This window comes from Gekko japonicus, unplaced genomic scaffold (assembly GCF_001447785.1).
Source record: "Gekko japonicus isolate JY-2015 unplaced genomic scaffold, Gekko_japonicus_V1.1 scaffold808, whole genome shotgun sequence".
NCBI classification, from domain to species: Eukaryota; Metazoa; Chordata; class Lepidosauria; order Squamata; family Gekkonidae; genus Gekko; species Gekko japonicus.
Genome location: NW_015173697.1, coordinates 244,161 through 259,340, shown reverse-complemented (window position 1 = coordinate 259,340; position 15,180 = coordinate 244,161). Strand labels below are relative to the sequence as shown.

General features: G+C 42.1%; 1 protein-coding gene across 1 annotated transcript in view; it reads right to left on the bottom strand.

Annotated features, from left to right (window-relative positions):
* FGF14 (fibroblast growth factor 14) overlaps positions 1 to 15,180 on the bottom strand; it is a 147,119-nt gene that overhangs the window by 103,640 nt on the left and 28,299 nt on the right. The window contains exons 2-3 of the mRNA XM_015423199.1: positions 11,006 to 11,116; positions 3,777 to 3,880 (exon numbers count right to left, since the gene is read on the bottom strand). Of these exons, the coding sequence (XP_015278685.1) occupies positions 3,777 to 3,880; positions 11,006 to 11,116 (215 nt within the window). The remainder of the gene's footprint in view (positions 1 to 3,776; positions 3,881 to 11,005; positions 11,117 to 15,180) is intronic.

Below are 15,180 nucleotides of genomic sequence, written 5' to 3'. Positions count from 1 at the left end.
AGCTTGGCATGAAACACTCCCTTGATTTCTCCAATTTTCTTGAATAGATCTTTAGTCCTTCCCATTCTATTGTTTTCCTCTATTACTTTGCATTGTTCATTCAGGAAGGTCTCCTTATCTCTCCTTGCTGTTCTCTGGAAATCTGCATTCAGTTGGGTAAATCTTTCCTTTTCGCCTTTGCCTTTCGTTTTCCTTCTTTCCTCTGCTATTTGTAAAGCTTCATCAGACAGCCACTTTGCTTTCTTGCATTTCTTTTTCTTTGGGATGGTGGTGATTGGTACCTCCTGTACAATATCACGAACCTCCGTCCATAGTTCTTCAGGCACTCTATCTATCAAATCCAGACCCTTAAATCTATTCTTCACCTCTACTGTATATTCATCAGGGATGTGATCTAGGTCAAACCTGAATGGCCTAGTGGTTTTCCCAATTTTCTTCAGTTTAAGTCTGAATTTTGCAATGAGTAGCTCATGTTCTGAGCCACAGTCAGCTCCAGGTCTTGTTTTTACTGACTTTGGTATGCTTCACATTAAAATACCCATTCAGATCAAGGATAAACTCTCAACTGCTGTGGATTCTCTGGTGTTGGTTATATTACCTACCTAAAACACTGGAGACAGAGCAAGATGGGTAGCCGTGTTAGTCTGTCTGTAGCAGTAGAAAAGAGCAAGAGTCCAGTAGCACCTTAAAGACTAACAAAAATTGTGGCAGGGGATGAGCTTTTGTGAGTCACTGCTCACTTCTTCAGATTAGCTAGAAACAGCTAGAAAGTGAGCAGTGACTGACGAAAGCTCCTACCCTGCCACAATTTTTGTTAGTCTTTGAGGTGCTACTGGACTCTTGCACTTTTCTACTGCTACAGAACTACCCGTCTTGATCTACCCGAAAATCTTGTTGGCCTCTAAGGTGCTATTGGACTCTTGTTCTTTTCTACTTAAACACAGGATCATTATAGACACATAAGATTAGGTAGGAACACTTCATATACCATACTGGGAGGGGGGGGGTTACACTCCATCACCTAATACTTGGGTAAATCAGCCCACACTTTCTGCATATTAAACTCTGAATATTACATTCTGAACTCAAATTTTCACACACACACACACAATCTACATAAATCCTTAACAACCTGAGTAAGCAATCCCATTTTTAGCCCTCTGTTGAATGGTCAGCCTCATATAAAACAAAAACAAAAAGCAACTTTAAAGGTAGGTTTTGACAAGTGCTTTACCTGCATGCTCTGTCATGGTGTCTATTCATAAATGCAGCTATGCTGCACTGTTCTTTCCTCTAATAGCATGCATTTTTCCTTAAGTAACTGGAGCAAGATGACAGCCTGAACCATTCTCCCTGAGGAGGGCTAGCCCAGCATACTAACAACTCTTCAGGTACAAAGCTTGTGCATACAAACTCAGATTGTCTGTTCCACTATTAATCCATCGTACCAGTAGCTGCAATCTCAGGAAGTCTACCTGCAATGAAATGTTATGAGTAATAAAGAGATTGCAGGAGAAACTTTTCATACGTATATCTAGTCTCTGTATTTGCCCATCCAATCTATGCATATAAACAGATATAAAATTGATATTTTGTACTTACTCTGCAAATGGTAGAAAGCTGTGATATTAATGAATGAAAAAATGTGGACATTGCCACCCATTCTACCCTGTACATTGCTGCCACACTGTTCAAATGAATTATTTAATTATACAAACACACATGCCTACTAACAATACACACAATATAAAGAAACAGAAAAGCCGATAGTTATAGCAACAGATCAGGTCTTCTTTAGCCTTGAGATGTTGTACATGTTTAATAGTGCAATACTTCTATTACAAACCTCCAGTGTTTTTCTAGAGAATGCAGATCCTCCATATGCCACGCTTCAACGTATGAGAGAGAGGTGCTGTATGATACTCATTTTTTAACATGATGACATTTCAGTTATTAGAACATTTCCTTCTAATTAATTTTCAAAGCACTACCATCTATTTAAAACAAACAGAAGATTCCTCCCCCCCCTCCCTTTTCAGGGTACCGAGAGCTTAATAATATGTCTAACATTTCTTGAATTTGAATAAATTAATAAATTGGTTAATGTCAAGGTAGCTTTCAGATAAGACACGTGTAAAAGCATCATAGTGAAATATCAAGCATTTCCTCTCACAGAGAAAATTCTTAAAGACATGTGCTACCATCCAGCTAGAGGTACATGTAGCCAGAAAGAGCTTTCTGTGCACGTATCCCCAGACAGATAAGAAATGCAAACTTTAAAAAGCACCACGTACATTATGTCTGACCCCATCCAGCAGAAGACTCCTACATGAACTTCACCTTGATTGGACTATCGTTGATATAACACTGAGCATTTTCGATTGCAGTGGAAGATTTAAGTACACATTCAAGTCCCTTGCACTAAAATCAGGGGGATTAAATGTGCTCATCCTCTCTTGGCTTGTAGCCCCAGATAAGAACTTGCTGGAGGTACTTTTAGCAGACACGTGACTTCTTTGACCTTTTAAGATATTAACTGGCATCCAAATATTTGCTATAGCTCTATCATCACTTTCTTTCTCAAGAAAAATAAAAGATTCAACACAACGATACAAAAATATTCACATGAGTAACACACAAATTCATATAACAAAGCAACACAACTGTTCCTATTTTTTAATTTGCCAGCATTGTTATATGGCCCAAACCAGATCTCATTTTAATTTTTCCCCATTTATTTCTGAACCTAATTATTATACTCTGTAAATTCCTTATTTAGGGATTTTAGTGATTCCCCCCACCCTTAAAAATTACTAATGAACCAGCATTTTTATTCTCATTAATTTCAGTGGAAGAGTTACATGTGTAATTAAATCTTTCCTATTCAAATCAATAGGGCTTCAATGGGCTTCTGCTTGGGTGGATGCTTTTGCCCATTTTTAAAGGTCTTCTTGCCTTTAATCACGATAATGACATCCACAGGGAAAACCCATCATGTTACTATATTTTTAAAATAATGTAGAATAATGTACACTCAGCATTACCCATCAAATGCATCACTGGCTGAATTTACTTTACATCCTCTATGGAGCCCATGTTAACTCTATCTAAACAACATTCATATTTATCTACATCACTAATTACTCGAATGCTCTGAGTATCCTGCAGATTATCTGAATGAGAGACATTTTAATATAGCACATAAAAACAGAATATCAGTGTTTGCTTCTCAGACTGAATATCTGTAATCTTAGTACCTATACGTCCTTACTGAGTCAAGTCTGCGCAATCCTATGAAAGGTTATACCAGTCTAAGCCCCTAGAGAGCTTCCTTTCATGTTATGTTGATGGGATAGGAGCCAGAGAATCACAGCTCCTTTACATACCCCCCAGGGGCAGAGCCCACAAGGAAGTAGTCCATGATTTGACTGCTTCCTACACCAGCATTGGCCCAGTCTCAGAAAGGATTACGGCACTGAGTCCCCCCATGCAGCCTACAGTTTCCAACATTACTGTCATAGTTAGGAAAGAGATAAACTGCAGCAGTTTCCAAGCTAGGAATATAACATGGAATGGGGGCCTGGGTTGATTTCATAACAAAAGCCTCAAAACCTCCATAGGAAAGCTCCACCTATTAAATCCAATATTTAGAATTTGTTCAACCAACAGTTAGAAGTATGATCCTTCAGCCTCTTATATCGTATATGATTTTATATGAATTGGTATCTACCTTATTACAGAAGAGTTTTAGCCAACAGTTGTGGCATGTTACTTACTGATGTATAAAGGAACCCTTCTCCATTTAGGGCTATATACAGTCCTGTTTTTACACCCTGGATGGCAACAACTCGAAGTCCAACTGGTATAAGGTTGAACAATGCTGTAAAAATAAAGAAGATCTGTCACAGACAAGCAAAGAAAAAAATTGTGATACACAAACACTTTTGGTGACACAAAAATTTAGCTTATTATATTAACATGTATTCTGTTTGCTGTTTAAAATAAAGCCAATATTGTGATCTTTTATATATCTATATATATCTATATATATATAAGGATGAAATTCTGTGCACAGTTTCACATAGAGGATATAATTTAAGACCACGCAGATTGAATGTTGTGAAGCAGACTGAATGTAGTAAAGCTCAACCACTGCACTAAAAATTACAACGGCAGTAGTAGCAGCAGTTTCTATTATCTCAGAAAGTACAAAAACTGGTTCTGCCTTGGCACCCACCCCAAACAATCAGTCCACTTTTCAGCAAAACCCAAGGTCTGTTTTGTCATAAGTGAAGATACCCAGATGTAATGCAGCACACTAGTAGAATCAAACCCTTTCCTAATGAATAGTGTTCCTCCAACCTTCCTAAACCTACAACCATAAGGCTTCATAGAAACGAAATGGATCAGCCCTCTATCCTGCCATCAGTGCATTCTAATAGCTGCTTGTAATTGATCCCCAGGGCAATTCATGCTACAAACCAAATTTATGTTGCAAATCAGAAGTTCCATGTGGACAGGGGGTTTTCTCCATGCCACAACGATATCTGTGGCTTTTCTCATGGGTTTGTAGTGAAGTGGAGAAAAACTTTTTATCACCACCAGCTCACTGCATGGAGACAACCAGGGAGCAACTGACATGGCTGCTATATTGGCATTTACAGATAATACCATGTACTGTGGTGTAGAGATCATGCAATCAATGCAGTACACTATTGCCCAAGTGGTGATTTATCCATTTGAGTTGGAAAGAAGGCACCCATAGAAAATAAGACTTGAAATCACAACCACAACATAGACCAACATTCACACCAAAATAAAATGTATGCAACTTGCTCCTTGTTGCTTTCTATGAGGGATGGACAGGACTCATATGCCCAAGAAGAATAGAGGACATATCTATGACAGTCACAGGAAAGTACCTTGGGAAAATTAGGAGATATCATTAATGGGGGGGGGGGCTAGAACAAAGCAATAAAAAAGTGTGGCTTTGCAAGGGGATGTGTGCTTGTTTGGGGTTTCTTTGGGTTTTTAATTTTTGTTTGGCAGTTTAAAATCTGCTATACTACTGGAACTAGATTTATGACACTGATGTACAATGAAGCTGCTTGTCAAACATCAACAAATAAATTATTAAACATTAATAAGGCTTAAAAAGTAGACAGCTGTATTTGTCTATCAAAAACCCAAAATTAAAAAAATGAATATTTTTATTACTATCCACCAAAAAAACACAACATACTCTACTAACGAACTGTACATTGTACAAAATTCTACGTTGTTATTTTGGTTGATGTTGATATTACATTTAGTATTACTTGGCTTTCATTTTTGGGATTAGTCGACCTTCTGTCTGTAGTACCAGGAGCTAGATGTATTAACAGACTGAGAAGAACTAAATAAATCCAGAGAAAAGTCACTCAAGCACCACTAGCAAAGACTGTCAGCTCCCGTATTAAATTATAACACTGCTCAGGCTTGGCAGTGACTCCTACATGCTCATGAACTGTTAGCAACTCATCTGTGTATGTGCAGTGGCAAGAGGCAAGCTCTGTGGCAAGAGGCCCATTCTCCTGCTGACCTGTGCCAATGGAAGCAAGGACTGTTCCTCCCTTGGTCCCTTCTGGTTGCCAGGCAACAGAGCAATGCTGCATCTTAGTAGTGGCAATACAGAAGAGAAGAAAGCATCATCCCAGAAAATGCGACCTTGAATATGCTTTTCACCCTTATCCTGTCCATTTGCCACGCTAATGGATCATTCTCCTTCACGTGTACTCACATCCCAGACTGAGACAGCCCGAGGCAAATACAGGCAAGGTGGTCTTTCCAGAGGACGCCAGAGGAAGCATTAACAATTGTTGGCTGGAATTGAGGAAACATCCTTTGCCACACAGAACACCATTCAAAGGGCTTTGATGGAACATGAGCAGGGTTCCCCTACTTCTCCTAAGTGAGAGCATCCAGCCTTTTAATGCTCCAGCTGTTAATGCTGGAGCAACCTTGAACCAAGAAGTTCCTTGAACCAAGAAGAACCTACAGTGAAGCACCAAGAAGGAGCTGCAATCAATGTTCCCTCTAAGCTGTGGAGCCCTGTGAGCAAAAAATCTACTTTGTGAGCTATTGGTATTAAAGTTGTGAGCAGGTGATTTGGCTACTGCATAAATTAGTTTGCACTGGAGCCATCCTTCCTGAGCTAAGACAAAAATGTGTGAGCCAGAGGCTAAAAAACTGTGAGCTAGCTCACACTAACTCAGCTTAGAGGGAACACTAGCTGCAATGTATTATATTTTCTGGCAAATCAGACACATTTATATAACTATGCACTGTTTGCCTGAAATAGGATGCTTCGGAAGGCAGATGCCCCTCTTGCACCTCAGTATTTACAGTGGGTCATCTCTTTATAGAAAACTAAGGTGCTTGTCTTATTATGGGAACAACCCTTTTAAGGGACAGAAGAATGAAAAACTGTAGGAACCAGAGGTCATTGCGGGGGGGATCGCGGGGGATCGCAGTTCCCCCGGGTGAGGTACGGGGGGTGGGGCACATGACGAAGCCCCGCCCCCTGCTTCCGGCCGCCCCGCTTCCGGCCCTCATTCAGCCAGGAGGAGGCAGGAGAAGAGGGAGGGTAAGTTGCTTCCTCCCTGCCTCTCCCCACCCCTGCCTGCCTGGGGCCAGGGAGGGCCTTTGCGGGGCTTCCTTGCACTCCCGCTGGCCTTGCAGGTCCACCGCCAGGCCCCTCATGGGGCTCGGCAGTGGAGCTGCAAGGCCGGAGGCGGCGGCCGGGACCGTTGGGGGCGGGGGGTGTGGCCTTATGACACACTTCCGGTGATGTCAGGGTGTGGGGCATATGCTAATGAGTTATGCTAATGAGTTCCCCTAGCTCTTTTTCTACGAAATGACCCCTGGTAGGAACTATAAAAACTATTGGAGCTACTGTTTCATAACATGCCTTATTTTAAGAAATGTTCTTTATGTTGGGGCATTCTGGGAATGGACGCTATGAAACATGACCAGGAGGCATTCGCAGATGTGGATCTTTCCCCCTTTTCCAAAAGCCTGCTGCTGGAGGTAGGGTTGCCAGCTCTGGATTGGGAAATTTCTGGAGATTTGGAGGTGAAGCCTGGAGAGGGTGGGATTTGATGAGAGGAGGGACCTCAGCAAGGCACAATGCCATGAAGACACCCTCCCAAACAGCCATTTTCTCCAGGGGAACTGATCTTGGTCATCTAGAGATCACTTGTAATTCTTAGAGATTTCTAGGCCCCACCTGAAGACTCCTATAGGGGTCAGGCAAGCCTTGTGAAAAAAATGCCATATGGTACAGGGGTCTGCAGTGAGCCGGGAAAACTGGGCAAAATCAGGTGAACTCCCTTCTTCTTTCTTATCAATCGCCTCAGCGTGTAATGGTGATTGCCATTACAGTTAAAGGATTCTACAATCCATCTTTCCAAACTGATCTAAAGCCACTTATCTCATTTCAAGTCCATTTTCAGAGCGCCTCTTATTTTCAGGACTTTGTGACATCTGCTTCAAATCTTTTTTATATTGTTTCAATGGGTTTGTACCATTTTCATTCTTCTTTGCCCATATTTTATATACCATTCAATCTGATTGGCTGTGGTGACCTACATGATTTTCTTCATGATGCGGTGGCAATTTCACAATGCTCATAAATTAAACAACATTGCTTGACAACAATCAATTGGATTAAACAGCCCTATGGGCAAATGAAGATGGGAGAAGAGGAGGAGGAGATTGGATTTATACCCCGCCCTTCACTACCCAAAGTAGTATCAGAGCAGTTTACAAACTCCTTTCTCTTCCCCTCCCCACAACAGACACCCTGTGAGGTAGGTGGGGCTGAGAGAACTCTTTCCAGAACTGCCCTTTTCAAGAACAGCTCTGACAGAACTATGGCTTGCCCAAGGTCATTCAGCAGCTGCAAGTGGAGGAGTGGGGAATCAAACCCGGTTCTACCAGATTAGAGTCCGTGCACTTGAGCGGTGGCTCAAGTGGTTAAGACGCTGAACTGCAGGCTGTGGAAGGTCAGTAGTTCAGCAGTTCGAGACCCAAGTTGCCGCATGACGGAGTGAGCTCCCGTCTCTAGTTCCAGCTCCTGCCAACCTAGCAGTTTGAAAGCAAGAAATTGCAAGTAGAAAAATAGGTACCACTTTGGTGGGAAGGTAACAGCGTGCACCTTGGTGTTTAGTCATGCCGGCCACATGACTATGGAAACATCTTCGGATAGCACTGGCTCTTCGGCTTTGAAACGGAGATGAGCACCGTAACCCTAGAGTTGGATTCAACTGGCTTTTGAGCAAGGGAACCTTTACCTTTTTACCTTACTTAACCACTACACAAAACTGGCTCAAGATGGTAAAGAAGGGTGCACCATATAGCATCAAAAATAATGCAAATGTTTAGGAAGGAGAATTTTTTGGCAATTTGTTTGGCTGCATCAAGTGTACTAATTTTGACATGGATATCAAAATTAGAGCAGAAAGATAAAGCAAAAGACGGATTGCTCATGAAGAAATAACCACAAAACCTGAGAAAGTCCTAAAACCCCCAAAACAACAACACACATATATTGCAAATGCCTGGGGTATCGGGTTCCATCTGCAGTTGCTAGCCATCCTTATGCTTTTTGCAAAAGCACATCATCAAAATATTCAAGGCCTTAGAGGCAAAGCCCCATCGGTAAGGCTAGAGGATTTCCACTGGAGCTGCAAAAGCATTTAAAACTCAGGACATGTTTTTGAGGCTTGCCTGAAGCACACAAATGAGGAAATCTCCTGAGCCTCAGGCATGGGGGTGGTGGTCTATAGTGCAGCCAAGGCCACAAAGTTAGCCTTAGAGAAGCTTTCTGGCCTTTGGAATCATGGGTTTGGACAGATAAACAATGACCCATTAAGCCCCACCCACATAACAATAGAAGAGCCTAGCTGGAATGGAGCAAGATACTAGTATGGTTCTTTTTAAAACTGGCTAACCAAATACCTCTTGAAAGTCCACAAGCAGGGTACAAAAGCAACAGTGGTTACAGAAAGGCAGCTTACGGCTATTAAAAGAGGCTGGCTCAGTTCTTGTTCAGTTCACTTAGCTCTTGTTCAGTTGGCTTAGCTCTCTGTTACTAGGCCAAGTACCTTCCTTGAGTATGAACTAAGCTACAGGACTGTAAAAGCTCTTCCAAGGCGAAAAACATCCCTATACCCAAATTCTCCAGAAAAGCAGAAAATTTCAGTGAATCACCATCAGTATTGTGCTGCCAGTTCCACATGTAAGAACATAACAAGAGCCCTGCTGTACCAGACCAGTGGTCCGTCTAGTCCAGAATCCCATAGCACACAGTGGCCAACTATTTCCTCTGGTAGGGTTGCCAGGTCCTTTGCTCTTGCCAGCAGGGGGTGGGAAGCAATGTTCCCTCTAAGCTGTGGAGTCTTGTGAGCCAAAAATCCTACTTTGTGAGCTACTGGCACTAAAGTTGTGAGCAGGCAATTTGGCTACTGCATAAGACAGTTTGCCTTGGAGTCATCCTTCCTGAGCTAAGACAAAAATGTGTGAGCTGGAGGCTAAAAAACTGTGTGCTAGCTCACACTAACTCAGCTTAGAGGGAACGTTGGTGGGAAGGAACTTTCTGGGAGTGGGGGATGGGGCAATGTTGCCACACACCATGTCCCCAATATGATGACATCACATGACATGTCCCCAGTATGATGACATCACACGACATCACCATGTCCCCAATATTATTATTATTATTATTAATAATAATAATAATAATAATAATAATAATTTGATTTCTATCCCGCCCTCCCGCCGAAGCGGGATGATGACATCACATGGGGACGTGGCATGGTAATGCTCTGGTATTTTGGGCAAAACCCTATAGAGTTTTGCCCCAAATACCAGAGTGTTGCTGCGCAATGTCCCCAGCATGATGACATCACTTCTGTGTGATGTCATCATGCTGGGACATCATGCTGAGTCATGGGTGTTGGGGGTGGGGCTCCCCCCCCCACCAGCCAGCTGTCCAGTAGCGGGCAGGAGCCCATGAAATTGGGGGATCCCCCAATCCCACCTGGGGGCTGGCAAAACTATCCTGTAGGGGTCCAGCAACAGCACATAGAGGCTGGAGCCTCCCATGAATTGTCTCCTGGCACTGGTATTCAGAGATTTACTGCCTCTGAATGTGGATGTCACCTTTAGTTACTACGGCTAGTGACTCTCTCCATCCCATGCATAATTTTATAAACTTCTGTCATGTCCCCCTTAGTCCTCTCTTTTCTAATTTGAAAAGTCCCATACTCTCCAGCCTTTTCTCATAGGAAAGGTGCTTCTCTCTCCCACCCACCCCCAAATCATCTTGGCTGCCCTCCTCTGTACTTTTTCCAGCTCTTCAAAGTCCTTTCTGAGATATGATGACCAGAACTGCACATAGTATTTCCAAATGTACAAATACACAAATATACAAATCTGCCTCCAAAGGCTGGCTGACTATATTCAGCAGTATACATAACATTTTATTAAAATAGCCCTTTGTAATATTGTAATTTTATAAGCATTTTTATTATTGCCATAAACATTAAACATGGCTACGCTTAACAAGAATTTAGCAGAGCTGTTTTTTTACCTGATATCGCTGCTGAAACCAAGTAGCAAAAATGCAACCTTTGCTAAACTAGCAGTTATGCTGGATGTATTTGGAAATCAGTTCCATCCAACATAAAACTGGGCTCAGAGACTTCCCCTAGAGTACTTCTATTACTTTCACATGATCAGATTCTTTCTCTTATCCACAAATGTAGAATGAGTTAGCTCTTTGAAATATATGCTGGTGCTTTATGTTGTAAGAATGTTCCTCCAACCAAAATATCCCTTTTACCAAAAGATACATCAGAAATCAACAAGCTATTAGGAAGTCATGTTTGCATGTACATCTTGGAATGGTTAAATCCATAATGTGAGTGTGAGGTGAACACCGTTTCCTAGAGCAATCACTTACTAGAATTACTGCTGTCATCCTTGGTTCCATCGAGACTTCCATCGGGGTGCATTTGCAAGTAGTATCCTTGCCTGCAATATAACCTGGTCACTATACCCTTGAGCTGGGGATCTGAAAGACAAACATATTTTGTCACTAGCCTCAAAGCCATTTTTTGAGATATCTCCAACATCTCTTGTTTGAGAAGGAAATTACTGTGGCAGCCATAATAGCTACCCTTAATGTCTGCCTCCAAATTACTACAGAGAGTAAACAAATTCCTAAATGAGTCCTCATTGTTATTCTAGCATATGTCATTCCCACACAATTAGAAAGAGCAACCCAATAAGCCAATGTTGAGCTCAGAAGGGGTTTACTGGTGACCAACTTTCTGATGTTGCCCTAAACAAACTCAAAAATAAAATAAACCAGGCCCACCGATATGATGTTCAACATGTTCTCCTCCTCCTGTTCTCTAACATTTGTGCTTACTATCACAATGAGTGGGTAAGAGCTTCAGATAATAAAAAACTGCGGGCGGGAGGAACCATTCAATTATATGATTAGCCTGCTTTCATGCAAATTTTTATTTAGTACTCCAAATGTCAGTGCTTATCTATTCTGCTCATCCCCACATTGATAACTATCAGTCATTTAAGCTACAGACACCTTGTTGCCCTCACTGAAGGAGAAAGTGAGGTATATTTTTAAAAACTGAATAATGCTTATGGGTAAGATTGCAAAAGGTCACATTGTTTTTTCGAATTTGGTCTTCTGATTCTGATTGTCACCAGGATACACACTGGGATGGATCCTACCACTCCTCTGAACAATGTCTATGTCTTCCCCCAGCCTAAGGAAACTTCCTTCAACATAAATGCCTCTTCCTTGAATGGAAGGGCCACTTAAGCTGGAGGATGGCTCCTTACCAGACTTTGGTCAGTGGGGTGGTAGGATTGGGTAGAATCCACCCCACTGCTTAAGAACTCGGCAAAGAAATGATGGGGCTGTTGGGAAAGAAAATGGCCAAAATTATGAGAAAATTCCAAACCACACCAAAATAGAAATGTTCTTCATGTGAAAGGAAACTCTCAATCCTTTGGCCTATTCTTGTTTACCCAGAATTACTTGGGTTTCACTGACCTACGATTTCAAATAAATTTGCCAATATATTTAGTCAAATAGCCCAGTCTATGCATTTTATTTAGATCATCTGCTAATACAAATTTGGGAGGTGGGGAGGAAGGAAAGGAGGTTGCGTGGGGATCCACTTGTAGCAGAAGAGTTGGTCAATACATTCCTGGTTGCTTTACAAAAAATGAAATGCATATGAATGGAGAAATACTGGTATTGTTTTCTGGATCCAGCCCCATTGCCATTCAATTTGCAGTCTTTGTGAGATTATCAGCATGCACATGGTCTAACTGGCTTTTCCCATATGGGCCACATCGTACACAGAATTGTATTATTGAGCTGCTGGTGCCAGGACAGGCCATTCTCTCCCTCTTTAAATTCCCATTTTTCTGATTATGTTAATTTCCTTCACATGCTCACCAACTTTCTGCCTCTTGTGAAATACAGGTAAAGGTCAAAGAAATTTTTTCTTCCCCAAGAACCAAAGGGCACATCATACCAAGTGAGGAGTAAGATAGATGTACTTCAGAAAATAATTCTGATGGAAGGGAGTCCTCTCCAGATAAATGGACTAGCTTGCTACATTTTGAAGATTAACATTAAACATAAATTACCAACTTTCTGTGTCAGTGTAATGAAAAAGGTCCAGTTTCTCCAAAAAAGGATAGGAGAAGAGGATAATTTTAATTACAAAAAACCCCATCAGAGTGAGAATGTTTAAGGCTGGTACCATACCCATGTCCCTGAATAAAGACAATGGTCACCATGGTTTAGGGTTGCCAGCTCAGATTTGGGAAATATCTGGAGATTTAGGGGGTAGAGCCTGGGGAGGGTGGGGTTTGGGGAGGGGAGGCACTTCAATGGGGCATAATGCCATAGAGTCCACCTTCCAAAGCGTCCATTTTCTCCAGGTGAACTGATCTCTGTCACCTGGATATCAGTTGCAATACCAGGAGACCTCCAGCCACCATTTGGAGGCTGGCAACCCAACCATGGCTTAAACTAGGATTTATCTATGACTGATGAGTATCATTGAACACCACTGTAACTTTATTTATATACAGTATACAGGCTGCTGCTAACAGGCAACCTATAACAGGCACCAGTACTGATGTCTTAGTTTAGCCTAGCCTGCATATCAGAATCTGCCAACTGGCTTTAAGCCTCACATCTGTCCTTCCGTAAGCCACTCTAGCAACTAGGAGCTTGGTTGGTGCCACTGAACACCAAGGGAAAGCCCCAAGGTTGCCAGGTCCCCCTTGACCACCAGTGGGGGAAGGTAGGGTTGGGTTGCCAGTTCCAGGTTAGAAAATTCATAGAGTTTTGGAAATGGACCCTGGGGAGGATAGTGACCTTGGTGGGGTACAATGTCATAGAGTCCACCCTCCAAAGCAGCCATTTTCTACAGGGGAACTTGCCTGCAGATTGGAGATGAGCTCTAATTCCAGGGGATCCCCAGACCCTCCCTGGAGGCTGGCATCCCTAGAATGCCCTCCCCAGCCTACCTAGCCACACAATCCAATAGGCTTGCTTAGGAACGGTCTTTCATCCTGAGATGCATTTTAGGATGCTCGCCAAACAGCTCTGCCTGCACTGTAACTACTCACACTATTCATGCCATCTCTAGCTATAGCCTAATCAGTCAGAAAACGAAGCCTAATTATGAGAGCCCAAGCCCGTTGGACTATGTGACATGGGAGACAAAAAGGTCTCCTTCTGTGCCAGTTTGAAGGAAACCCAAAGGAAAGCCTCCTTGATCCGCCTAAGGCAACCAGCTAATCTCACATGATTTTTTTTTTTTTTTTGGGGATGTTTTTTTTTTTTTTTTTGGGGGGGGGGAAGCCAGTCTGCAGCAAGGGCCTCCGAGACAGAGGAGGAGTTGCTTTATGCAGTTGCTCCACTGCCCCTTCCCACTGGCCGGGGAACAAACCAGGCCAGTCTGGGCCCTGTAGGAGCATCGTTCTACATTCAGAAGTAGGGCTATGCACAACAGCAGCCTAAAAGGGGCTTGAGTTCTAGGGCATCAACCATTTGCAGTTGCCTTGTTTTCTGCCTTTTGAAAACTGTTTGTTATTATTGCACATTTCTCCACTTACAGACTCAAGACAATACAATAATAAACATTTGCAACTGTGAATGTACAGCCAACAGGACCTTTTTTTAAAAAAAAAAAGTTTAATTTTATATTTATATAGAGTAGCTAAGCACGAACAGGAGGCCTTGCGGGGATTACTTAATTTTCAAGTGATTTTTAAAAGGCCATATTTTGCATGGTAAACTGCATATTCTCAACTGATGTGCAAACCCTTCAGAATGAATAACTTACTGCTGCTCATCTCCCTTGTTGCTGTAACTTGTATGTCTGCACGTTAAGCTTGTAAAATGAAAACTTCACACTTTCAACCTTTAAGGAACAGTTTGGGTAACAGTGTGCCCCCACACACACTGCTCACTGGAGGATCCAATATTCTATAGTTCTCTATCAAGGGCATAATCAACAAGTAGCCAAACACCTCCATCAGTCATGGAACGCCGTAATTCCAAAACTGCCATGCATGAACAAACCCTCCATGAACATTAAATCATGCAATCCATTTTAATTTAGCCACATCCAGAAAGTACAGAGACATAACAAAGTGACAGACCCATTTGTCAACCTGCTTACAACATGCACAGATTTTAGCTCATCTACTTCAGTACAATCACTAAACTCAGAAGGATCTATGAATCAGTGAACTTTTGTAGGTTACAAACCTTCCTCAAGCAAAGAGGCTGAAAACAGAAATGATAGTCAAATGAGAAAAAAGATCTCCATATGCAAGAACATCAATAGCTGGCTAAGTAACTTAAATCAGTTGGTTCTCTCTTTTATATAAGACAGTGACTGTTACCTTTTTTATATGCCATTCATTCTTCATGCCAGCTTGACCTAAGCTTCACATAAATCATGGTTTTATCCCAAAGCTTCAGGTGTGGGCTGTCTGTGAGTAGAAAAAGCCATAGCATACAGAACCTTGGCAAAGGTTTTTGTACCTGGCAATTCTACTTGTATCAGGGACCCA